At 49.1% G+C, this 26,512-nt stretch overlaps 2 protein-coding genes across 3 annotated transcripts in view; one reads left to right on the top strand and one right to left on the bottom strand.

Moving 5' to 3' along the window:
- Positions 1 to 10,222, top strand: part of GLP2R (glucagon like peptide 2 receptor) — a 56,996-nt gene extending 46,774 nt beyond the window's left edge. Inside the window, exons 12-13 of one of the 2 annotated variants that reach the window (XM_058675788.1) lie at positions 7,297 to 7,338; positions 9,422 to 10,222. In XM_058675788.1, the coding sequence (XP_058531771.1) occupies positions 7,297 to 7,338; positions 9,422 to 9,748 (369 nt within the window). In that variant the 3' untranslated portion in view covers positions 9,749 to 10,222. Of the gene's footprint in view, positions 1 to 7,296; positions 7,343 to 9,421 lie in introns of both variants that reach the window. The other variant, XM_058675789.1, reaches the window with a different exon arrangement.
- Positions 10,223 to 16,331: 6,109 nt separating this feature from the next.
- Positions 16,332 to 24,934, bottom strand: RCVRN (recoverin). The gene is made up of 3 exons (XM_004594744.2): positions 24,547 to 24,934; positions 19,236 to 19,347; positions 16,332 to 16,787 (listed from the first exon to the last, which is right to left on the bottom strand). Exons 1-3 carry the CDS (start codon positions 24,925 to 24,927, stop codon positions 16,678 to 16,680), a joined length of 603 nt encoding a protein of 200 aa, XP_004594801.1. The 5' UTR covers positions 24,928 to 24,934; the 3' UTR covers positions 16,332 to 16,677.
- Positions 24,935 to 26,512: the final 1,578 nt, after the last annotated feature.

Below are 26,512 nucleotides of genomic sequence, written 5' to 3'. Positions count from 1 at the left end.
GTCTGTACCATTTTCATCTGGAGATGTTTTTGTTCTCAAACCTCTGTTACATCAGTCCTTGCAACTACACTATAGTATAAAATGGGGCTGCGTTCATTTGTATCAGAGAGAGGAAAAGCTTGTACCCCTGGGTGTTGCCAGAGTGGTGGTCTTGAGGACAAAGAACAGGGGAGGACAAGGTCAAAGCCTGTGGTTGTAGTCCTACCTTGGGGAAGGAGCAGACTGGTGGGAGAGGCAGGCATTTAATAAGATTTGAGGAACAAGAAAGCTGCATGTGCCATGTCTCCCGTGGTCAACAGGTTGTGCAGATGTGCAAGTGGCACACCCATTCAAGAGAGCTCAGTGGGAATACTCAAACCTCCTTTCTGAATGTGGAGTTGGTGGCATGTGAAACCCGCCTGTGAGGAGACGAGAAATGAGAGGGCTTGGTGGGAAGTGACAGCTAGGGACCATTGGTGAACTGCTCAAATGTGTTCTTAGCAGCACAGAGACCCACTGTCAAAGGGTTTGGGAGCCTGTCTAGCTCAAAGTATTTGAACACAGCTTTTGATCAGCTATTGGCTGATCATTAAGCTGTTGTAAAGAGAGAATCTTTAGAATCAGAAAATATAACACAAATTACAGTGGCTATATACTATATGGGAGATAGATTCCACAGAACCCAGACAAGTTGCTAAACCAATAGACGGCTACCACCACCCCAGGTGTGGGAAATAAGGAATCAGAAACCTGAATTTCTACCATCTGTTTTCCTGAAACTTCCAGTTTTCGATGAAAATTTATGAGGTGTACAAAGACACAGGAAAGTGTGGCCCATGTTCAGGGAGAACAAGGAGTCAGCAGAAATTCTGAGGAGCACACTTGTCAGAATCAGTAAAGACTTCAAAGAAACTATTACAAAGATGTTCAAAGAAGTAAGGGAAACCATGTTGAAAGAATCAAAGGAGAAGCACAGTGACAATGATTCCTGCGTTACAGAATCCCAACTCAAACTGAGTGATTATGGAACCAAATGAAAATTACGGAGTTGAAATGTACCATAGCTAAGATGAAAACGCCGCTAGAAAGGCCTGCTTTGGATTTCTGGCAGAAAAGAAAGAAAGATATTCGAAGAAATCTCAGTTGAGGTTATCGATTTAGGTAGCAAAGAAAAAGAGCGGATCCTCAGAGAACCGTGACTTTCCATCAAGCCAACATCTGGAAATCCTGCATGGAAAAGAGAGGTAGAAATGGGTTTAAAATATGAGTAGGTAGAGAAATAAGGGTTGAGAACTCTCTAAGCTTGCTGAAAAACTTTGAACTTCCCAAGTAGTTCATCAAACTGAAAAAGAGCAGAACACAGATTCCCACCTAGACACATCACATCCAAACTACCAACACAAGGAGAAGTTGAAACCAAGAAGTGCACAGTGACAACAGAAAGTTGGCGCCTCATCAGAACTGGGGAAGCCAACAAGCAGTTAGCCTGGCACCGCGTTAAAAACACGAGTCACGTCAAGAATTCTACATCCAGCATGACTGGGTTGCAAGAAGGTGGCATCAAGACATTCTCACATAAACCAAGGCAGAGAATTTCCTGGCAAGTACTCCAAGAAGTATCAGTGTAGGTCCTGCAAGCCGGGAGGAAATGACCACAGATGGTAATGCAAATCCATGGAAGAAAAATTTAGATAGAGGCCAACATGAAAGGTTTCAACGAAAGATTATGGCTTTTGATGGTTCGACTTACGATTCTTTGACCTTGTGAGGCGTGAAGGTGGTACGCATTCAGCAGACTCCATCCTTGCACCTGCTGTTTTCCTGTGTGAGCAGCATGCTGCACAAAACATTCTGGAGGTGTTGGGCAGGTGCAACAAATGGAAACTCCTGACCACTCCTGTGATTACAAAGGTGGACAAGAAGTACTCAGCAGTGTATTGTGCTGCCAAGCTCTGATGCTCGGTAGGTTATGAGAATTAGCTTCACATTCATCTTATCCTATTTTAAGTCATCAATAGGGTTAATTGGGGCATAACCCCATCATACACTAAGGAGTATCTGTGTATGAATGTTTTTCTTCTCTTAGCTAATCTTAAAGTTATAAGACTTTATAAAACAATTATTTTATACTGTATTATTGGATTTAAAGCACATAAACATCTAACCTGTGTGACAGTAATAGCACAAGAAAAGAATGAGCAAGTGGATTTGTATTGGACATGCTTCTCTGTGTTCTACCAAAATTAAGTTAGTGCTAATATGAAATAGATTGTGATGAATTAAGGAGCATGTTGTAACGCCTGGAATAGAAGCTAGAAAAACAGATCAACAAGTGAAGTAGAGGTGGGTGCTTGGCTTAGTTGTTGAGACACCCTTTGGAATACCCGCATTCCACAGCGAAGTGCCTGGCTTCAAGTCCTGGCTCCTCTTCCAATGCCAGCTTCTTGTTTGTGCTCAGCTGGGGAGCAGCAGGCATTGGTGCAGGTGACTGTGTCCCCGCTACCCACATGGGAGACCCAATTTGAGCTCTGGGCTTCTGACTTTCACTTGGCCCAACACTAGCGGGTGCAGGCATTTCGGGGAGAGAGCCAGTAGACGGAGCTTCTCTTTTTTGTTTCTGTGAAAATATCTCCGTCTCTGCCTTTCCAATAAAAAAGAATTTTTAAATGTAACAAAAATTCAAAGAAGTTAAGAGAGTACCCTGGAGAGTATCTATTGAACTTGAAACAAGTTAAGTCTTTCTGGATCCTCACAGTAGCCCACGAAGGAGAACTTATTATACCCACTGACATATTTAGTTATTTGAGAAACAGGGAGACACACAGAGGATTCCAATCATTGGTTTACATCTCAAATGTTTATAATGACCAGGATTGGCTGGGGCTGGGCCAGAATCAGAACTGGGAGCTGGAACATAATCCAGTTCTCCGTTGTGGGTGGCAGCCATCACTACTGGCTCTCAGTGTCTGCATTAACAGAAGGTTGGAGCCAGGAGCCAGAGTTGAGAAGGGAACACAAGTATCACGACAAAGGGCATGAGTGTCTTCCATTGCATCCATTTTATTATTTCAAACTGATTTGCTTATTTGTTTGATTTAAATGACAAAGTAACATTATAGACAATGAAGGAAGAGGCAGAGCAAGAGAGGAGGAGGATGAGAGAGAGAAATCATCCAGTACCTGATTTACTCCCCACCTGGCCAGAATGACTGCAGCTGAGCCAGACTGAAGCCAGGATCCCAGAATTCCATCTGGATTTCCTACACGGGGTGGCAGGGACCCACGTTCATGGGCCATCATCTTCTTCCTTCCCTTGTGCATTAACAGTGGAACTGAATTGACAGTAGAGCAGCCAGGTCCCCAAACAGCACCCCAGTAGGAGGTGCTGGCATCACAAGCTACAGCTTGACCCCTTGCATCACAACCATGGCCAATATTTCACCCATGATTGAGGGTTCAGAACTTGTGCCTGCTCAGTGGCAGAGATGAGGTTTTGCCTCTGTCTGCAGTGCCCTCTGAGGATCACAACCGGGGCACATCAGGTTCTGTTTCCAAGCATCTTAAAGCCATTGTCATCAGACAGGGCCAGAGGCTGGGATTCTGTGTACATAGGGCAAAGAGAACATGGCTGTCTACAGTGTATTCCTCAATGGCTGAGGAGACCAAACTGAGTGTGGGCTGTGTGCCTGCACGTTGGTTTCTTTCCACTGGTTTAATCTGAAATCTTTATTGCTGAGCTGTAGTTTGTTGTTGTTGTTGTTTTCATAATGAAAACTTTTATTTCAATTTTAGGGTGGGGGCAGGAAGCAATTGCAAGCATTAGTGTTTAGTAATTTGGGTTTCCTATGTTGTTTGGTCTTAATCTTCTTTCAAAGGTAATCCTAAATTAGGGAACAAAAATAAAGCAAAAGGCTGCAAGCTGTTGTTGCTGTAATAGTTGAGAGCCTTCCCTCCTGAGGGTATGTTCAGTCAATGCCAGCCTTCGATCCCCTGAGCTCACAGCCAAGGTCAGCTGGGCACTGGACCCTGGGCACTCATGGAGCTGGGTGACAGATCTATTAGAAAGAGCCCTGGGTTGTTGGACCACTCGGGCACGGGGAAGGGTGTTCTAGTCATCAATTGCTGTGCACCAAATTGCTTCAGAACTCCATGGCTCAAAGCAGTAGCCATGTCATTATTATTATTTTTAAAAGTATTACTTCTTTGAAAGGCAGAGTAACAGAAAAGGACACACAACACACACAGATCTTGCACCCATTGGCTCATTGTCCAAATGTCTACAATTGGAGGTGGATCATTCCTAAGCCAAAAACCAGGAACTCCATCCAGGTTTCCTATGTGAGTGGCAGGAGCCAAGTACTTGAACCATAATCCACTATCTCCCAGGCACGTTGGCAGGGAATTGGATCTGAATCAGGTGTGGAGGACTGGGGGGAGCTAGCGTTGTGGCTCAGAGCATTAAGACACCCTTTACAAAGATGGCATCCGGTATTAGAGTGCTAATTCCAGTCCCAGCTTTTCTATTTCTGACCCAGCACCCCACGAATGTGGCTGGAAAGACAACAAATAGATAATAGCCTAAGCTCTTGAGCCCCTGCCACCCATGTAGGAGACCCATGTTCCTGACTCCTGGCTTTGGCTTGACCCAGGCCCGGCTGTTGTAGCCATTTGAGGACTGAACCAGTGGTTGGAAGATCTTTCTTTTTGTGTTCTCTGTCATTCTGCTTTTCAAGTAAATAGGCAAATCTTTAAGAAAGAGAGAGAGAGAGAAATTGAAGGTGGAACTTGATCTCATAAATTCTAGTATAGGATGTTTAACCTGCTGTACCACAGAGCCCATTACCTCTTGGTGTTACTTTTGATGAATCTGTGGGCTGGGATGACTTTTGAGGAATGTCATTGTAGGCTTTGGATGCAGTGTCCTGATGGCCTGAGTGGGCTGCCACATCCACTCTGGTTCTTGTTCGTGAGAGGACCATGATGCCCCTTGTCAGGAGCTCAGCTACGTCTACAGACCTGGCAGCCTCTCTCCTCCTCCACCTCGCCTCTCCAGGCAGTCTGGGCATTGCACGGCATGAGAACCCAGCTCTCGGGGCACCCCAGGAGCAAATACTCAGAGTGAGGAAGTGGAAAATTCCAGTTCTCCTAAGGCATGGTCTCGGGAAGCTGCAGCTATCTGGACTGTGGCTTCAAAGACGGTGTTGATAGAAGGGGTCACAAGTTCACCCCACGTGCTGGGAGAGGGAAAATCAGGTCCACTTTCTGTGTCAGCAGCAGAGAGGGAAGAGTTGCATCATGGCCACCCGTGGAGAGGATCCTGTGGTCTGCAGCCAGCTGGAGCTCTACCTGCCACCTGGCACAGCTGGCCATGTGAGGCGGTCACAGTGACCCCTAAGAGGGGCTTTTTCCTGGGCAAGTCTGAGGCAGAACACACACATTTTGGAAGGCATGTGTATGCCCGGAGGCCCCCTGCCTTCTTGTGTACCCGGATGCAGTTCCCCCTGCATCCCGCAGGCAGAGGAGAGAGTGGAGGTGGGCATGCATGTGTAGCTTGCGTCTTGCTGGCTCCACCTTGAGAACCCAGGATAGGCATGAGCCCTAGCAGCTTGCCTTCTTTATTATCGCTGGGCTGTTTTGGGGGGCAGGGCTATCCTTGACTCATCTAAGGGCCCACTGCTAAAAGTCTCCCCAGGCTCCTGCTCTTGGGGATCTTTGGGGAGACCGCCAGGCAGTGGTGAGAGTCCTGTGTTCTGTGGGACCTGCTCCCATCTAGAATACAAACCAGAGATTCCAGGATCTCCCTAAAACAGGAAAGTAAGAACCTTGGGATGCAAAGAGACACATTAGTCACGTGGACTACTCTAGTAACTTGTTTGCAAGAAATCCATACACTGAAGGTTGATGTCTTCTGATATCACATACCTGGAAGCAAATGTTATTTGTGCTGCCACCCGTCTCCCTCTAGGGTGGCTGATGAGCGTGCATGATGCCGTTTGAGGAGCCAGTTAGGAAGTATCTGGGAGTGTAGGAGAAGGGGAGGAAGCCAGCATTTGATGACATCATGATGATATCATCATAGCCAGCACAGAGAATCCTGACCTGGTTCCAGAAGGGACAAGCTAAATAAAGTCTACAGAAGGAAGAGAAAAAAAAAAAAAAAAAAAAAAAAAAAACCTTCTTCCAGGCCTTTCTTTTTAAAGGTTTATTTAGTCCAAAGGCAGAGTTACAGAGAAAGAGAGGAAGAGATAAATAGAGAAAAGATAGATTGATCTTCTATCTGCTGTTTTATTCCCCAAATGGCTGCAATGGCCAGGGCTGGGCCATACCAAAGCCAGGAGGCAGGAGCCTCCCATGTTGGTGGCAGGTCCCAAGTACTTGGGCCATTGTCTGCTGCTTTCCTAGGCTCACTAGCAGAGAGCAAGATTGGAATTGGAGCAGCCGGGACTCAAGCAAGCCCCCATCAGGATGCCAGCATCACAGACCGTAGCTTAACATGCTGTGGCAGAGTACTGGTCCCTAGGGCTATGCTTAAGAGATGGAACAGAAGGTAGCCTGCCATTTCCCCCTTTAGTTGTGTCCTTTGCTCGTGAGTTCTGGTATTTTATGAGGTTCTTCCTACGTGTCAGTACAGATCAGACCCACAGTCCAGTTCCATAGCCCTCCCAATCATCTAGGGAGTCAGGCCAGGATCACAGCAACTGTGCCCAGTCAGTCTGGGAAAACCATGGGAACAGACATCAAATTAATAATATGAAATACATGGTAAAGTGTCTTTGAGGCCAAATGTCTAAAAGTTCAAATGGTAAGCCCAGAAAAAAAAAAATCTTCCAAATTCAAGAGGTTATCACTGTAGAGGAACTTTCCCGGAAAGAATGCTTTTTCTATAAAAATAAAGGTGGGGACTCTTGCCTTTGTGCAGTCCCCATTTCTGTGGACTAAGACCAAGCTGTGTGGTTGCTAGGGTGTGGACATGGTGTTATGCATCAAGGTCCCGAGAGAGCATGCAGCGCCCCCACCCAGCTTTCTTTCCCTCTTTGGGAAAAGCCAGGTGCCACATTAGGAGGGTACACAAGCAATTCTGTAGAGAGACTGGGTCCGCCCACCTGCCCAAACAGACTGCTAGGCTAGAATAGAATGCGTGGTGGATGTCAAAGATAGAGACAATGCTATGAAAGTCCAAGTTCACACAGCTGGTATGACTAGTGTGAGTCCGTGTGAGTGACACAGTCGCATGCTTCTTTAGGGGTGGTGGGGGGTTCCTTGGACCTTCCAATAACTCTCAGCCATACTCCATGCCGTGTCTTCCTCTCGTTGCAGGGATTCCTGGTGGCCCTGCAGTACTGTTTTTTCAATGGAGAGGTAGGTATGTGTTGTGTGCTGTTGTCCTCCCTGAGAGGCCAGGAGCAGAATCTTGCTGCCCCTGTAGCTCTCTGCTTACGTGAAGCCTATAGGAAGATGTGCAGTGACCAGTGAGCATGGGGGAAAGTGTGTGCTGGAGGGAGCCAGGAGTGAGAACTGGACAGCACGGGGTCAAGGGAGGGTCAGCTTGGACAATGGAGGCGGAAGGTATCAGGGTGGCCATGAGGATTTGCTCACCATGCAACTCTGACCCTGCAGCGGTGCTATAACGTAATGTGATTGAAAGCATGGGCTTAGGAATCCAAACATCTGAGTCCCAACCTTGACTCAATGAACTGGAAAGGTCCTGGCACCTGCGTTAGCCTCAACTTCCTCATATGCAAAATGGGAGTAACACAGCCCCTACCTGAGGGTGGTGCCTCATGCACGTTGGGCTCACGGTTAAGGCTCAGCTCCTGGGAGCTAAGCTGAGGCCATTTTCATTACTCATCTTATTATGCAGCCCCAAGCCACTTGCTGCTCCCCTGGGAAAAGACTCCTGACCAGAACAGGTATTTCTTTCTGTCTCTAGGGACTGGTGATATTTCCAGCCCCCTTCCATCCTCCTCTCTGCCCACTTCCAGTTTAAATATTTCTGTCTCCTGCTGATAGAATACAAAACTTGACAACAAATCTTCTTCCATTTTTGCTTCATTTGCTTTGATTGTGTCTTTGTGCGAGGGCTTTAATTTCATCAAGCAGGCTCCAGTTCAAACACCATCAGGCAGAGTCCTTTCTTGAACACCTCATCTCAAGTTTTGTCTCAGGGGACCAAAGTGACAACAATTTAGTTGGATGATTTTTGGAACATGATTCAATTATGTGAAAGAGTGACAGAGATAAAAGACACACTCACACACACATACACACACAAACACACATACATGCAGAGAGAGAGAGAGAGATCCATTGATTCACTCCCAGATGGCTGCAATGGTTGATGCTGGAGCAGGCCAAAGCCAAAAGCCAGGAACCCTATCCAGGTCCATAACATGTTCAGCAGAGGCCCAAGTATTTGGGCTATCTTACTCTGTTTTCCCAGAAAGCTTTATCAAGGAGTTGGATCAAAAGTGGAATATTCGAGTCTCAAACAGGAGTCCATATGGCATGCAGACGTAGGTGGTGGCTTAGGTGTCCTCACCAGGACACCAGCTCTTTTAATGATCTTTTTTTTTTTAAAAAAGAGATTTATTCTCTTTACTTGAAATTTAGATTACAGAGCAACAGAGACAAAGAGAAAGAGCCTGCTGGTTCACTCCTCAAATGGCTGCTGTGGCCAGAGCTGGGCTGGCCCAAAGCTGAGAGCCAGGAGCTTCTTCCAGGTCTCCCCTGTGGGTGCAGGGTCTTAAGGACTCGGGCTATCCTGTTTTGCTTTCCCAGGTCATTAGCAGGAAGTTGAATCAGAAGCGGAGCAGCCAGGACACAAACCGGAACCCAGGTGGAAATCAGCCGATTGCATGCCCTCATGCCAGTCCCCAGTTTAACGATCTTAATTGGCTGTATTTGCAGTTCCAGGACAAGACAACCCTTCCTTCCATTAAGACAGAGCAAGAGCAGAGGAGACAAGTTACAGAGAGAAGGCCAGTGAAGAAAGCAAAAATGAAAACGAGCAGGCAGTTCATTTCAAAGTGACTACCCTTGTAAGGTGCAGCAAGAGAGAGAACAATAGAAAAATGACTGATGGGTCAACGTCAGGTTCCTGCTGGGTGAAAGGCTTGAGGCAGAGGGAACCTCAAGATCATGGCAGTTGAATTTGGCCTGTGGGAAATGTGGCTCCTGATGGATAGGGATCAGCTTAGCTGGGGTTGGTGATGTGGACTTGAATCTGTAGCCTGATTTGTTGGGGCTCCTGGTAGGAGAAATGGTCTTTCATACTGTTGATTGAAGGCTATCCATTGCATTGTCCTGGTCTCAAAGTGTCTTTGCCTCTCTCTGTTGGTCTCCATGCTTGGTTGCAAGGTAAGTTTCCCCAAGGTCATGCAGGACACCTGCTGGGTAAGCATTCTGCATGGGCAGAGAGCCTCACCTGTGTCTCGCCCGGCAGGTGAAGGCTGAGCTACGGAGGCACTGGTTCCGCTTCCTGCTGGCTCGTCACTCCGGCTGCAGAGCCTGCGTCCTGGGGAAGAACTTCCACTTCCTGGGGAAATGTCCCCAGAAGCTCTCAGAGGGAGATGGCGCTGACATGCTTCAGACATTGCAGTCCTCACCTGACAACTTGCACCCGGCCGTGCGGGGTCCGGGGACACCAGCTGCCCGGCCCCATCGGGGCCATACTCCCTGGCCCCGGGCCAGCAGCCTGTCGGAAAGCAGCGAGGGGGACTTCACCCTGGCTAACACCATGGAGGAGATTCTGGAAGAGAGTGAGATCTAGGGGGACCGTGGTTCTTCTTGGACTCCAGGGGACTCTGGACAGGCTACAAGGGACAGGTGTGGCTGAGCATAGAACCACCCCCTCACCCAGAGTGATGTCAGTCTGTCTAAAGGTTCTTCGAGCTCTGGGTTTGAGACTGAATAGCATTCCCAGCCTCTGTCTGCCCTTGCCCCCCTAATAACCCCTACCTGTGTCTGCTTCCCCAAGGACAGCCTGCCTCTAGGTCCTACATTCAAGTGAATGGAGCCTTATGATGAAGAGAGGTCTTCCATTAAACAGAAGCCAGCCAGGGACTCTTCCTTTTCCTCCTCCTAGTACACAATTTGCTTCTGTGGTTGGGTTCAGGGTGCACAGGTATTCCCCTGGAAGCTTTTTAAGGGTAGAATCCAAAACTCATAGTGGATTTGTTGAGAAGATGCAGTGTGGGGTGATGGCTGGGAAGTGGAACTCTGTTACAGCCTGCCAGGTCATCAGATGTAGGCTCACCATTTGGAGAAACTGGGCTGGGTGTGAAAGAGCTAAAAGCTCCCCTGGCATGCCCCCAGCCAGGGTGAGCTAGGATGCACCTGCCATCCCTGACTAGGTGTGATTGCATTTGACCATCAAGACCCTCACTTGGTTCCTGCTTCTTTCCCCCTCATTCTCATTAAATCTTGCCTCCCTCTGCATTCTCCATTGGTGATCAGAGCTGTCACACCCCCAGCCTTCTTCGGAGGGTTGACCCCAGCTGCCAGGGACCCTATAGATGTTGTCACTGGTCTTTTCTCCTTCCTACTATGGCTGAGCTGGCCTTCTAGGAGCTTCACTTGTTCTATGTTCCTTAGCATGAGGACCCCTCATCTATGTCTGGTTTACCATGAATACACAGATAGCCACATCACCTGCACCAAGAGGGAGGTTGACCAGTTGTTCTCCCTGACCCCACTCCCTGTTGATCAAAATCCTATTCTTTACATGGTCACAATAGATGCTCACAGCAGAAGGGGGCCCAGGCAAGGCAAGAGGACTGGACTCTGGCTGAATCTGCACAGGTGGCCCTCAGGTGGCCCCAAGAGTCCCAAGGCTCCTCACTGAGTGGGTGTGGGGGAGGGTGCAGGTGGGTCTGGGGAGGATGAAGGAGAATCTTGGCTGTGCACCTGCCCTTACCCTGTGAAGCCTGGTAGCTGCATCAGGCAATGAAGGTTAGGATTTAGTGACCAAGATTGTTAGGAAAGAGGCCAAAGAAAGAACCAAGGAGGACAGAGCTGTGGAAAGAGTGTGTACAGAGGCACAGGCATGTTGCTTTCAGGGCGTGAAACATATGTGCAAGTGGGTGGAGGATGTTGCCGTGGGACTTGCAATTGTCTTATCTTAGGGGAACCAGAGGATACTTACCATGTGGGGTTGCCAGTTCTAGTAAATAAAAATGGAAGGTGCTTGATTGCCTTTGAATCCCAGAGGAACACATCATCTTCTTGGGTAAATCTATCCCATGGGACATACTTGATCTGGAACTTGAACTTCATGGTGCACACCCTGCCCTTCCCATCGCAACTCTGGTCTTGAGGCAACTTGCAGCAAGGCTGGGATAGAGACACTGGAGGCAAGCGTCTCTGAGATATTCTGATCAAAATCCTACTTTTTTCAGGCACTCTTTAAAAAAATCAAATCCACCTATTACAGTCATTTCTAACAAACGAAAAAAATAGAACCAGAGCTGGGATAAGATGAGGCTAAATCCTTCGGATTCTGTTTCTGATTATTGAGAAGGCAGATCTTTTGTCCAGTGCGGGCTTTTGAATGTGAATGTTGATGTCTAATTGATTGCATTAAAATATCATTGCTCTTGATTTCGGGGGCCTGTTGGTAGCCCTCTCTAGCACCCGCAGTTGAGTCCCTGTCTTGCCCCATCTTGTCCCAGCCCTGGTTGGAAGATGGGGCAGCAGCAGAGGCAGAAAGCAGGTGCATAAGTGAAGCAGAGGTTTATTTTTCAGTGTCAGTGAGCTCCAAAGGTGACCCATCAAAATCTATGCCTTTCTGGGTTTTCTCTTCTATCCTGGCTCCCAGAAACCATGGCCATCCCAATTTCCCAGCGTGAGGTCACTCGGCATGGGGCTGGGTCACAGTGAGGGTGGACTTTCAGGAGCTTCTGAGGCTGCTGGAAATAAGTTAACCAGGACCCTGCCACTTACAAAGGCAACTTAGTTTTTTCCCGAACATTTGTAACCGTGTCCCCACTCCCTGACCCCTCCCTGCACAGATGGGGAAGGTGCTGTGTCCACAGACACTGCTTGCTCTTGTACTGCTAAGGATTAAAACAACTCTATTGAAGTTGATTTGCATTTTGCTCATTGATTCACATTGGTTTCTCACTGGAGCTGAGGGTTACTCACAGGCCTAGAGAATCCATTGCATACTTCCTGGCCAGACATGGGGAAAATGAACCTGGATGGCCCACTGACTTGGGAACTGGAGGGGCAAGCATTGGGAAAGGGACAGGGTGCAGAGGTTAAAGGTCAAAGGGACAAATGGCAGGCATGCACTCCTGTCTTAGATTTCCCCTGTTACACCTGCTGCCTTGAGGTTCCCACATGACCAGCTTCCAGAACACTGGAAAGACCAGTGGCAAAGTCTGACACAATAGACTAGTGGCTGAAGTCCTTGCCTTGCATGCACTGAGATCCCATATGAACGCTGGTTAATATCCCGGTTGCTGCATTTCCCTTCCAGCTCCCTACTTGTGGCCTGGAAAAGTGGTAAAGGACGGCCCAAAGCTTTGGGATCCTGCACTTGTGCTGGAGACCTGGAAGCATCTCCTGGCTCCTGGCTTTGGATTGGCTTAGCTGTGGCCATTGCAGCCACTTGGAGAATGAAGCAGCGGATGGAAGATGTTTCTCTCTCACTCTCTTTCTCTCTGTAGATCTAACTTTCCAATAAAGATAGAGAAATCTTTAAAAATTAAAAAATAAAGACATTGTTTTTATTTGTTTGAAAGGCAGAGTTACAGAAGTTGGGGGCAGAAAAAGAGAGAAACTGTAGAAAATAGAGAGAGAGAGAGAGAAATCTTCTATTTGCTGGTTCACTCCTTAGTTGGCTGCAACAGCCAGGGCTGACCAGGCTGGAGCCAGGAGCCAGAAGCTTCATCTGGGTCTCCCACGTGGGTAGCAGGGGCCTAAGCACTCTGTCAGTTTCCCCTGGTGCATTACCAGGGAGCTGCATTGGAAGTGGAACAGCCAAGACTCAAACCATCACCCATATGGGATATTGACGTGAAGGCAGCAGCTCCTATCTTTAGCTGCACACTTAGCCTTTCTGGTAGTGGGAAATACTGGCACTTGAAAGTGTGCACTAAGGGTGAATCTGTAGGAGACACCTCTTGGGGATGCCAAGAAATCCCCAAATGGCACTGCACATGGGCACGGGATCTTGGGCAAACTCCTGGCAGCAGGGCCCAGAGCAGTTTGGGTTACTGTCCTTGATGGAGACCGTTTTTGCCCTTGAGTTCACATGTACAAGGTGAAACAGGAATTCAAAGACATGAAGCCACTTGCCCAGGGTCTCCCTGGTAGATGTCCATGTGTATGTATTCCCATTTGTATTATTTTATTCAAGAGAGTCACACCCCTGGAGAGACAGAAACAGAACTGGACAGATACAGAGAGAGCTCCAGTTTGCTAGTTCACTCCCCCAAAACCTGCATCTGTTACAGCTTGGGCTAGGCTGAAGCCAAGAGCTGGGGACTTCGGCTGGGTCTCCTACACAGGTGGCAGGGATGCAAGTACTTGAGCCATCGCTTGTTGCCTCTCTCAGTGTGCATTAACAGGAAGATGGAGTCAGAAACAGAGCTGGGACTTGAACCCAGGCACTCAGAGGATGCAGATCTTGCAAGCAGCATCTTCACCACTAGACCAACCATCTTCCCCAACAGTCACCTTCAAAATTCACTTTTATATCAACAGCACCCTGATTTTCCACTTGGAAACCACATATCCATCACTCTCAAACTGTAGAGGTGGAGGTGTCCTGACTGCAGCTTCATCCCCAGGAATGGGCAAAACATCTGGCTGACCAAGCAGAGCTCAACATCCTCCAGGTGCCAGAGATTGGGTCGGCAACTGGGTCCCACCCACCAGATGCAGTGAGGAGGGCTCCTGGGGCTTGGATGGAAGGCATGTTCTCTTCCTGCAGATGTCACAACCATCTCTGGGTTGTGGGTAGTTCTGGGGACTCTAGATAAAACCAGAACTGAAGCCAACACTACTGCTAGAACTACAGCTTCCAACACTCATAAATTCCTGTCTCTGCCGCCTCCGTGTGTTCTGGGTCTTCTGTCCTTTGTACCTGGAAGCAACATGATGTAGCTTAGGACCACTTCCACCTGCTTCTCTTCTCTTCAGCCAAGTTGGATGTCACATCACTTCCTGGTTCTCATAGTGTACATCCCAAGGAGTGCCCCTGCGCTGTACAAAACTCTAGACCAAGGAGTCCCTTCTACCTGGAGCTACCAAAAGTAGTGTCCATTAGACTACTACTGTGTGTTTGTCCTCTCTCCAAAGAACCAGTGGTCTCTCCATGTCTCTTTCTCTGAACTCCAGACCAAGATGGGCATTCTTAAGTCACGTCTTGTCCTATCAGTCTCCAGTGACCTCAGAGTGAAGTAATCAACCAGATGCATTGATGGACAGTGGCAGACACAGCACTGCAGGAAGGCATTGGGCCCCTGGTTGTGTCACCGGGCAACCCTGGGCTAGACTCAAGGACCTCTGGACTAGGCATTGTACAGCACGCCTCCTCCTTCCAGCTCCCACACTGTGAGATGCCAGAATTCTCTATCCTTTCAAGCCCAAATCTAAACCATGGGGCCAGTCAAAAGAATTCTGGGCAGCAAATCCTCCTCTTTCTCCCTGGCTTCAGTATCCTCAACTGAAATGTGGAGCGCTTCAGGCCTCAAGCAGTGAAACGACATCTGTGGGGTCTTGTGTGATGTCTGGCTCATATCTAAGCATCATTCTTAGGCTCATTCTTCACCAGGAGTTATATTCTCTGGTGCCATTACTGAGGTGAAAGCTATGAGGTAGTAACACAATGCCAGCAAATAGACTCCTAGCCTCAGAAGGTGCCATATATGAGGTGGTGCAGGTATCAATGGAATGCTCACACTCCATATCTCAGGGCCTATATTTGAATCATGGCTTCACTTCCTGCTTCCTTTTAATGCCCACCCCTTGACACCCACTGCAAGGCAGCAGGTGACAGGGAGGATCCTTGTGTCTCTGTCACCCATGTGGGAGATCCGGAGGGAGTTCCAGGTTCTTGGCTCTGGACATTTGGCCCAGCCCTAGCCACTGCTGGACATTTGGAAAATCAGCCAACGGATGAAAGATCTTTCTTCCTTTTCTTTATCTGCTTTTAAGTAAATTGTTCTAGAAAGAGCAAGACATTCATCTACTTTTCTGACCTCACATTAAAGCCTAAGGCTGGACCTTCAAAGCTGGTCATCTCATGATCTTGGAGAACCCGTCGATGTGGTTATCAAGTATGAGGGGCTTTGACTGGCCAGAGGAGAAATACACAGTGATAAACTAATGGGCTCCATTTTGACTGGGCTAGAGTTCTGTATGGCTCAGCAGCACTTCTTGGGAAACATGCCTTGGAGTGCTAAAAGACAGCAGTATAGGCTTGTGGGTGGCTTTGACCTTACCTCTGCTCACTGGCTGGTCGACCCTAAGCAGACCACTTTCTCCCACTTTGCTTTTCTCTCCTTACTACTACAATGAAGGGTCTCATAGGAGTCTTGGGCTGTGTCTCCACCCCTGGCCCTATCAAAGCCCACCCACATCTTACCCTCTGAAATCCCCAGTGCTCCCTGGGTTTCCTGTCTTGGTATGTAGCTCTGCTATTCTCCCAGTGTCCTAGTCTCAGGCTACCCGGTAGCCTTGCTCTCTCTCCTCCTGTCCACCTGCCAGTCAGTCAAAAGGATGCTGCCTCTTGCACCTGACCTTGCTGAGTTCACACCACACATTCCCTGCTCCCAGTCTTGCCCTTGGCTAATTTCCATTCTGCCAAGGACTTCGTTTCAACCATAGAGTCCCCTAATTCAAATCCCAGGTGGTCCCTCCTACCTACCTCTTGTGGGCTGCAGAGGGTCATCCTGCACACTAGGTCTCCTTCCCCCACCCCACACTAACCCTTCAGGCTCAGCTCCTTTCCCCCTCTGCCTCTGGGCATTCCAGTCTGCTCACAATCCTGGCATTCAGATGCCCTTTCCTGCCACAGCAATGGTGTATGCTGCCCACTGTCCCGGCCTCCACCACAGTGACTGGTGATGAATCTTATGCCCCTCCAGCAGGAACCCCATCCCTGAGGCTCCCCAACAGGCCAGCCCCTCCTGTTACACCTTCTGTGGTCTCTACATGTGTCCAAGTCTCCGTAGGCACCCTGGTCATGGTTTCTTCAAGGTCCATCCTCCTCTCTGACTTGGATGGCGTGGGTCCCATTCAGCCCCTGAGGATGGCAGTGCATCTGCTCTTTGAGGTCAAGCCCACAGAATCATCTCCTTTCCCAGTTCAAGACTGAGCAGCAGTTGGGTGCCCAGTGCCTCTTGCATTTATTGGAAGCTGCTTACCCAGCAATCCACAAAGGAGCTTACAGGAGGTGACCTTTAGGAATCCTAGACACTAATCCTGGGATTGGGGCCGGGGAGGCAAGGCAGTTAGGTGTGACATCAGGAAGACTAACCAAAGAGGGAATGAAAGACCGGTGGGTGGCCAACAACACTTGGGTTTGGCAGGGGTCTATGCTGTGGGGACTGGGGAGCCAGTCTCCTGGTCCTGGGTGGACGCGTGTGCTTGCATGTGTGTGCGTGTGTGTGTGTGTCTGTGTGTGCATGTGTGCTTTTGGGGGTGTTGGTGTGAGTGGTGAGGGCAGTGATGAGGGCTGAGCCCTAGGCATCACTGTTTCTTTATCCTTTCCTTCACTTTTTGGGGTTCGAACTGGATCAGGCGCAGAATTTCCTTATTGGCCATGGTCCCCTCAATGAATTCTTCCTCTGTAAGTTTATCTGTGCACAAAGGGAAAGAAGAGTCAGGATAGGCTGTATCTAGTTGCAGGCACACGGCCAGCGAGCCAGCCAGTCAGAATACCCTGAGTGACTGTATCTATCATGAAAATACTGCGACACTGGAGGGTCCTTAGTTCCCACCCCGACACCAACTCCTCCCCAGGCTCCATGAGCCAGAATAGGCAGGGCATTGCTTGATGCCACAGGGAGCCTCTAGGATGCCTGTTTGATGTGTTATACCTCTTCTGCAGCAGTGCCCCTGCCTTGCATATTTTAATAATTAACAATACTACTAGTGTTTTAAAATTTCCCAAGACTCAAGGTGGATCTGAACAAAGCAAAGACATCAGTCCCAGAGAGTGTCAGAAGAAGCAGCAGTCTCATCCTTCTTGGGAATGTGGAGTGGACTGGAAGAGTGGAAGGGTCCAGCACGATGCCAGGGAGAGAGCCTGGCATGAGAGGGGCTGGCTTGGTACTGCCATGAGTCCCTGGGTACAGCTCCTCCCCAAGTCTGCCCTCACATTCCCTGGTCTCCTCATTTGGAAGCAAGCCCGTGAGACAGCCTTGCTCCATCCAGTGCCACTGTTGGGTTCAGTCCAGCCAAATGCGTGTCACTGGATATGTGTCTGTGAAGCTGAGTGGGCACCAACAGGAAGTCTTCCCTACAAATAGCGCTACTATGAGGTAGATGCTCTTAGTTGCATGCTGTGGCGTCCGTCACATAGTGGGGACTCACCATGACCTGGGCGTCCCTAATCATCTCTCAGATAAGATCTGGGATGGTTCCTTGTGCAAGTTGGGGTGATGAAAGGCTGCTCTCAAAGTCCTACCTGCCCTGCCAACCTCACACAGAACTTGAGACACCCCCCTACACACACACACACACACACACACACACACACACACACCCCAGACCCACCCCAAGGCTGAGAAGAGGCAGGGTCTGCACCAAAGAGGATGAGAAAGAGTAGTAAGTCCCAGCCTGGGCAAGGCCAGGGAAGTGTCTATGCACACAGTTGAACAGGGTGCTCACTTTGGGTTCTATGAGCGCAGGGTTGGCAGCTGACAATGAGTGTTTCCTTAAATGATGCACCTGACCTCCTGACCGGCTAGTCCCTGACCACTATCCCCTCCCCTGCCCCACTCCACCCAATGACATCATTTCTCTGACTATAAATTAGAAAGTACAAGATCACGCTATTTAGCACCTTGCTTGGGTTGTCTCCTTAAATGCTGGGAAGATACTTCCTGAAAGATCACGAAAGAGGCCAACATGCTCCTCCAATGTGTTTGGGTCATGCTGTATTTAACAGAGACACTTCTGACAGTTAATTCTCCTCTTTGCCTATCCTTTCCGCTCTCCTCTTTTGAAATCAGGTATAGTTGCATCCATGGGCTTCACATTCCCACGTGGAGTGAGCTGGAAGCTGTCAGACTGGGCACGCACTCTCTGCTATTTGCCAGACCCCACCACTCTGTGGGGTTACTGTCCATCTCAGTGTTTTTCATCATCCCATCCCCTCTGGTTCTGTTAGTTCGTAGCCCCTCCCCGACACCCATTCCTTCCTTCCTGCATTGGCCCTGAGCGCCATGAACTAACAGTTCTGGCTGCTGAGCTCTGCAATCCATCACTGCCTTCATGGTGAGATCGGTTTCCTATAGGCTGTCCCTGCCATCACTGACACGAAGGGCTGGGACACGAGGACAGGCCCCCAGCCAGAAGAAAGGTTCCTGAGGCCGTTCTGCAACTTTGCCAGTACTTTCCTAGGCAGTAACTGCACTCTAAGACGTTTCTTACCCAACCACCCAGTCCTTTCTTGCTTCCTCCTATCTGTCCCTTCCTCACTATCCAGTGGGCCAGATCTAATAGATCCTTTTATCAGCGTTCCCCCTTGTAAATCTCTAGCAATCAATTTTCAATCCAAAGCTATTTGGGTGATCATTCTCTTGGGACCCAAATTAGCTCACTTCCTAGAGTACAAACTATAGACATTTGAGACTGGATGCTGATTTAAGGCTAACCTGGGCTGGAGACGCTGTTGACCCAACTGTGCAGAAAGCATTCTTCAAAGTAAATAAAGCCACTCTTTGCATCAAACAATGAGACTGTTGCCTTTCCTTTCCACCCTTCCTGACAAGGAGGCTACATCTTCTAGAATCAAAGATGTTTTTCTACAACAGCTTGTTTTCTTCCTCAGGGAATTCCAGCCAGTGAATGAGATTTGCAAGCGCTGGGGCCGTGGTGCCATCTGCCTTGAAACACATCAGCCTCAAGCGACAGCAAACTGGCCCCCATGACCCTTCCAACCCCCTTGGGCTCTTGCAGACAGTCCTGCCAAGGCCCAGGGAGATGAGGTGTCCCCTGTCCTGGGGTTGCCTGGAAACAGCACCCCGCCCCTCCCATCCCCGCTGTGGTATGATTGAAGGCCACAAAGGAAACAAACTCACCATCCTCTTTCTTTCCGAAGAAACTCCAAATCTTTTCCGTCCGCTTCTCGGGCGTGTTCTCATCCTCAGGAAGGTGCTTCACGTCCTCAGGGCTGATCATTTTGAAAATAGCCTGCAGCCAACCATGAGCAAGAACCCGTTAGAAGGAGCATAGAGGGGCTGGCCACTGTGAGAAAAAAACAAAAACGTGTCTTCTACTATCCCGAAAAATCTGCTCTGCAGTGTGGAGTCAACACTGAAGCAAAGGACCTGAAGCGATGAAACTTGGAAAGAAAGGCTGTTGACATTGGTCTTGACACTGGCACCAAAAGCACAGGCCGCAGAAGTGAAATTACATCCAATTGGAAAGCAGAAGAAGCAGTGCAGTAAAGAGACGCCCTCCAGGTTGGGAGGAAATATTTGCAATTCATCATCAGACAAGGGGCAGTTGTTAAAAAAAAAAAAAAAAAAAAAAAAAAAAAAAAAATATATATATATATATATATATATATATATATATATATATAGAGAGAGAGAGAGAGAGAGAGAGAGAGAGAGAGAGAGAGGACTCGGACTATTCAGGCACCAGAAAACAAAATCATCAACAAAGGCCATTGTGTGGAAAGTCCTCTGAAGGCAGGCAAGTGGCTCTCAGGTGTATGAAAAGGTATCCTCATCTGTTAGAACGGACACTGCCAAGGGAAAAGAACGAGATGGCAAGAATTTGTGAGAAGGGCAAAGGGAACCCTGGGCACACTGTAGGTGGCACCATAAATTGGCACAGCCTTTAGGGACAGGACTGTGGGTCATCTACATTTTGGTTCCTGCTCCGAGTGCCCTGAGACCTGGGGAACCAGGTGTCCCTTAAGTCAAGGGACACAACTCAGATGTCCAGGCCCTCTCCGCCCCTATGCTTGACCTAGAGAATTAAAATTCCTGGGGTGGGGCCGGGCACCTGCATGTTTGAGATCCCATAAAGGTCAGGGGATGTGGGGGAAAAAGTAAGGCAGGCTTCCATGATTTTTTTAAATATAAGAATACATAGGGCCCGGCGGCGTGGCCTAGCGGCTAAAAGTCCTCACCTTGAACGCTCCGGGATCCCATATGGGCGCCGGTTCTAATCCCGGTAGCTCCACTTCCCATCCAGCTCCCCGCTTGTGGCCTGGGAAAGCAGTCAAGGACGGCCCAATGCATTGGGACCCTGCACCCGCGTGGGAGACCCGGAAGAGGTTCCTGGTTCCTGGCTTCGGATTGGCGCGCATCGACCGACCCGTTGAGGCTCACTTGGGGAGTGAATCATCGGACGGAAGATCTTCCTCTCTGTCTCTCCTCCTCTCTGTATATCTGGCTTTGTAATAAAATAAATAAATCTTTAAAAAAAAATGAATACATATATATATATTTGTGTGTGTGTGTTTCTGAACTTTTTTATTGTTATTGGAAAGGCAGATATACAGAAAGAAGGAGATACAGAGACTCTACCTGCTGGTTCACTCCCCAAGCGGCCACAATGGCTGGAGCTGAGCCGATTTGAAGCAAGGAGCCAGGAGCTTTCTCCAGGTCTCCCATGTGAGTGTAGGGTCCAAGGTTTTGGGCCATCCTTGACTGCTTTCCTAGCCTACAAGCAAGGAGCTGAATGGGAAGCAGAGCAGCCGGGACACGAACCAGGGCCCATATGGGATCCTGGTGCAAGCAAGGGGAGGATTTAACCACTAGGCCATCACGCTGGGTCCCAGGATACCACTTTTTTTGTACATATTTTTATATGAACTGACTTTTATGACCATGTTGTAAACACATGACTTTCATTTTAAAAAAAAGTGCAAATCAGAAAATACAAACTTTCCATTGGCAATTCCAAGGCAGTCCTGAAGCATGAGTTTGGGAGACACTATCACAGACCCCATTGCCCCAGGGATTTGGAACATTCAGTGGCGTCTTTCAGGGCCATGCTGAGGTCGCTTGGTTGTCCAGCAGGACTGGCTTAGGATAGCAAGAGCTAACACCTGTGGAACGCATACCATGTGCTGCCTTTCTTTTTTTAAAAAAAATTATATTTGTTTGAAAGGCAGATTCATAGAAAGATAGGAAGAGAGAGAGAGAGAGAGAGAGAGAGAGAGAACTTCAATCCAGTGATTCACTCCCCAAATAAATGCAACAACCTTGACTAGGCCAGGGTAAAGCCAGGAGTCTCCCAAGCTCCCAAGCACTTGGACCATTTTTGACTGACCTGGCATCCATATGGGTGTTGGCTTACCCCGCTGTGCCACAGTAACAGACTGATGTGTGATGCTTGTCTAAGCATCTTTACACCCCACCTTCACAACAACCATGACAAATGTGCATTATCGGTTCTATTTCACAGGTGAAGACGCTGAGACAGTGAACTTGTCACACAGAACAGAGAATCCAGCCTGGGCAGTGTGGCAGTTGGCTCACCTTCTGCTGTTGCAATTCTGGGAAAAGTCTTGGGCAAGGCTTAAGGAAGGGAGAAGGAACATGCCAACAAGAGCTTCTCCAAGAACATTCCCAATGAGGGCACAGGAGGTCCCCTCATTAGTCCTACTGCCTAGATAGGATCCAGGCGGCCAGCATCTTTCTCATTACCCTCTATTCGGCAATTAGGGAGGCAGGTGCAAAGTGGCAAAGCAGTAAGTGCTTCTAGTTCAATGGGGCAAGGTGGCCTCAAATGGGCACTTACAGCCCCCGGTTTCCAGGATTTCACTGGCTTAGTAACACCAGGGCTATTGATCCGCTGGGCAGCCTTGGAGCTCTGACATGTATGCTGTGGTGGGAGTCAGGAAGCTATTGGCATTGATGATATGGGAATGAGTCACGTAGGGGCAATAGCACTGTGAAGCTCACCTGGGGAACTTGGAAGGTCAACAGCTTTGAGGAAGTCCCCTTTTGGTTTCTGGCTGCTAGAACAAGGCAAGCAAGGGAGTTAACCCCCACAGCTCCCAACATCAGCCTCGCAGACAGCACACAGGTGGATGCCAGTACAGGTGCCTCTCAGAACTCCCGTCTGTCCTAAGCCTTGGCTAACAGGTGTGACCGGTGAACGCATGACTTGGTGATAGGCTGCCTAACCCACCCAAGTCTCCACCCAGCTTCAGGGCCTTGGGAAAGACCACAGAAGTCACTGAGTCCTCAGTTCTCACCCCAGCCACAGGGAGGTAACTCTGTGGTTTCCTGATGACACAGCTGCTTCACATCTAAGCTGGCGTTAGAACCCCTTACTTTGGACTCTTAGTCCAGTGCTTTGCCCATGACCTTTGGCCTTGTGATCTAATGCACCTTGCACAGCCTCGACCACTAACATCTCTCTCCCTCCCTTCCTTTTCTTCCCTGCTTCCCCTTCCCTCCTCTATCCTCCACCTTTCTTTAAGGAGCACCAATGCACAGCCTCTGCTGGGCTCAGCATCCTTTAGGGGGGCTCCAAGGTCTTGGTTCCCATCCCAAGTCACCTAGAGATTCCACCGCCAACTGCCAATTGAGGGCAGCTGGTTCCGTGGACTGTGCTCAGTTGGCAAGGGCTGTTCTCAGCTGTAGGTCCCAGCTAAGCCCTGAGGACGACCATGGGCTATTGGCTTTGTGATCTTTACCTATGATTTCTAACAAGGGTGGGAGATGTCTACAGATGAAAGCGTGATTACAAATGCACAAAACCATCCGAAAGTATCAATGCATCTTTCCTTCTAACAGCAACGGAATTAGAAAAATAAAGCAAGTGTTGGAGGTTGGAGGATCCAAAAGAATCAGGAAAGACTTACTGGAAGACGGGCCCATTACTGATATATAATAGGGAAAAAAGTCAAAATACACTCATTAATATAGGAACATTTGACCTTATAGCAGCTACTGAAAATGGTTCTGGGGTTTGGGGATCTGGAGTTCTGGCCCAGGGGTGGAGAAGATAGCTGGGACACCTGCATTGCAGGACTTGGGTTCAAGTCCCAGCTCTGCTCCCCACTCCAGCTTCCTGCTAATGCATACTCTTAGAAGGGTGTAGTCGGGGCTCTGCCACCCACATGGGAGGCACAGAATGAATTCCCAGCCAGTTTCAGCAAAACGCCAGCTGTTTGGGGATGTGAGGAGTGAACCAGCAGACAGGAGATATTTCTCTCTCGCACTTTTTCTCACTCTCTCTCTTTCCTTTCCTTTCTTCATCCATCCCCTCTTAAGTCAATACATCTAAATTTTAAAATCTCTTAAAAATTTTATTTTGAAAGCCACAGTTACACAGAGAGGGACACACACACACACACACACACACACGCAAGGGGAGAGAGAGAGAGAGAGCTCTTCCATTTCGGTTCATTCCTCAGATGGCTAAAACACCCAGAACTGAGCGAGGCTAAATCCAGGAGCCAGGAGCTTCTTCCAGATCTCCTACGTGGGTGATTGGGAACCAAGTGCTTGGGCCATCCTCTAGTCCTCTTCCCAGGCCATTAGCAGGGAGCTGGAGTGGAAGTGGAGCCCATTTGGAATGCTGATGTCACAGGCAGTGGCCTTACCTGCTACACCGCAACTCTAGCCTGCATACAACGATCTTTTGAAGAATATGTAAACACTCATGATAAGACAGTGACTGTAAAACTATGACAAAAAAGCCTATGTTATTATAATTTAGAAATTATTCAAAAACTATATAGAGAAAATGCTGGAAAAGTATATCCCAAACTACTTAATGGTAGTTTTCTTTGTTGGGATTAAAGGCAATTTTTACTTCTGCATCATGTGTCCTTCAATTTCATGACTTATTTAGATAGGAGATAAAAACTCTTTTCAAGACACCTGTGATAGACACAATAAATGACCTGCTGATGGGAGGAGAAAGAGAGAAGCCATGTGGGAAGCAGGTGGGGATAGGTGCCTGTGGGCAGCTGGGAGCTCAGGGTGCCATGGTCACACCTGCTGAGAGGGTGAAGAGAGGACCAGAAGCCAAACTCCAATCCCCCAAACCTGGACCTTGTAATTTACACTTGAAACTTGCCGGGTATTTCAAATGAGCTGTGATAGCATTTGAATACAGATCGCTGATAAATGAGAAGGACTTTTGAATGAAGGGCAGAGGGAAGTGGAAGGAGGCAGAGAGGAAAGAGAAAGCAGGAAAGGAAGGAGGGAGGAAAAGAAAGAAGGCAGGTAGGGGTAACAGTGTGACCATCAAAAATGCCCAGATTCTGCTTTAGGAAAAAACGTGATTGTGGACAGTGCCCAGCTGCCCATTCACATCCTAGCCCGTGGCCTGAGTTGGTCCCAGCGCCCTCTGCAGTCAGGCTGACAGGGCGGGAGTAGAGGGGCTGGCAGAGCGAGTTGGGGGTGCACTCACCATGACGATCTCCAACACCTCATTCTTGCTGATGGCCCCATTGCCATCCACGTCGTAGAGGGAGAACGCCCACTCCAGCTTCTGGCTGGGCTTGCCCGCTGTGGTCATGTGCAGGGCGATCACATACTCCTTGAAGTCCAGCGTGCCGTCACTGTTGGAGTCAAAGCTGCGGAAGACGTGCTGGGCATAGGCCTTGGGGTCCGCGTCAGGGAAGAACTTGGAGTAGATGCTTTCGAACTCCTGCCGGGTGATGCGTCCGCTTGGGCAGTCCTTCAGGAAGGACTGGTACCAAGTGCACAACTCCTCTTCTGTGAACTTGGTGCTCAGCTGCAGGTCCTCCAGGATCTCCTTGGACAGTGCCCCACTCCTGCTATTCCCCATGGGTGAAGTTGGGTGGGCACCAGGCAGGCAGGCAGGTGGCTGGGTGGGTGGGTTGTGTGTGGTCTCCCGACTGCCTGTGTGAAGCAGAGGAGACCCAGACACGCTGGAGGATTAGGAGGATTTGTGACAAGTTCATCCCTGGCCTTGGAAGGGGGAGGAGAGGGGCTGGCGGGCTTGTGGTGGGGAGGGATGAGCTGTGAGAACCCTCCCCAGGTGAAAACAAGGGTCCACAGCGGGTGTTGGAGTCATCTTGGCTTCCTGGAGGAGGAGGAAGCCAGATTGTGCTGCCTGCTTTTTTTTTAACCGTCCCCCCTTTTTTAAAATTTGAAAGGCAGATTCACAGAGATGAGAGACAGAGAGAAAAATCTTCCATCTATTGGATCACTCCCCTGTTGGCTGCAATGGCCAGAACTGAGCTGACCCGAAGCCAGGAGCTTCTTTTAGGTCTCCCACGCGGGTGCAGGGTCCGAAGGCCTTGAGCTGTCCTCTACTGCTTTCCCAGGCCACAAGCAGGGAGCTGAATGGGAAGCAGGGCCACCGGGATACGAACCAACACCTATACGGGATCCCAGTGCATGCAGGGCAAGGACTTAAGCCACTAGGCTACTGCGCTGGCCCCTGCCTGCTAGTCTTTTGTCCCAACTCCAGGAGTTTTGGGGGGTGGGCAGGGTTGGGTTGTCATGTATGGGGCTGCCCACCCCATATTGCAGTGGTTACAAGCACAGGATTGGGGGGCTGGAGGTGAGGCAGACACATTGCCTGCTGGGATGCCCTTCTCCAATACCTTTACCTGGGTCCTGGCTGAGCTGTCGCCTCTCTGTCCAGGAGTGGGAATGATCAGCAAGAAACCTCACCATTACTGGCAGGTGAGATAGGACTGGCACTTAGTTTTTGCTTGGCTGGTGGCAGGGAAATGCAGGCTCGCTGTGCAGGGCAGAAAGCCACCTGCCAGGTAGCCATTTCACCAGGACCCAGATGAGGCCACTCCTCCGTCTCTGACTGTTGTAGAGAGTTGGAGGGACAGAGAGTCTATATGGGACACAGAAGTTACGACATGGTAGTTACTTCTTACAAGAAACCCCTATAAGGCAGCTAGTCCTCTGGTATCCCACATGGGTGTCCATTTGTATCCTGTCTGCCTTCTGATCCAACTCCTTGTTGGGAAAGCAGTCTAGGACGGTCCAAAGCCTTGGGACCCTGCACCCGCATGGAAAACCTGGAGGAGCCTCCTGGCTCCTGGCTTCAGATCAGCTCAGTTCCAGCCATTGCGGCCATTTGAGGAGTGAATCAACAGATGGAAGATCTCTCTCTCTCTCTTTTTTCTCTGTAAACCTGCCTTTTAAATGAAAATAAAGAATAAATTTAAAAAATCCAAAAAGCCTCTTTTTTTTTTTTTTTTGCAGATCTTTTCTGTTTGGGACCAGACATTTCCTCTCCGTGAACCCACTCTCCTGCCCTTGGGAGTCACACTCCTTGTGGCCCCCAAAGCCTCCCCTGGGAGAAAGATGGAGACTGAGGTCACAGTTCCCGGGTTTTGCCTGCCTCCTGGAGTCTGGGCGTGCCCACTCCTGGTGTGCAGGGCTCA

Source organism: Ochotona princeps, chromosome 17, assembly GCF_030435755.1.
Source record: "Ochotona princeps isolate mOchPri1 chromosome 17, mOchPri1.hap1, whole genome shotgun sequence".
Taxonomy (NCBI): Eukaryota; Metazoa; Chordata; class Mammalia; order Lagomorpha; family Ochotonidae; genus Ochotona; species Ochotona princeps.
The sequence above is the reverse complement of the archived record's forward strand: the minus strand, read 5'-3'. Positions and strand labels throughout refer to the sequence as shown.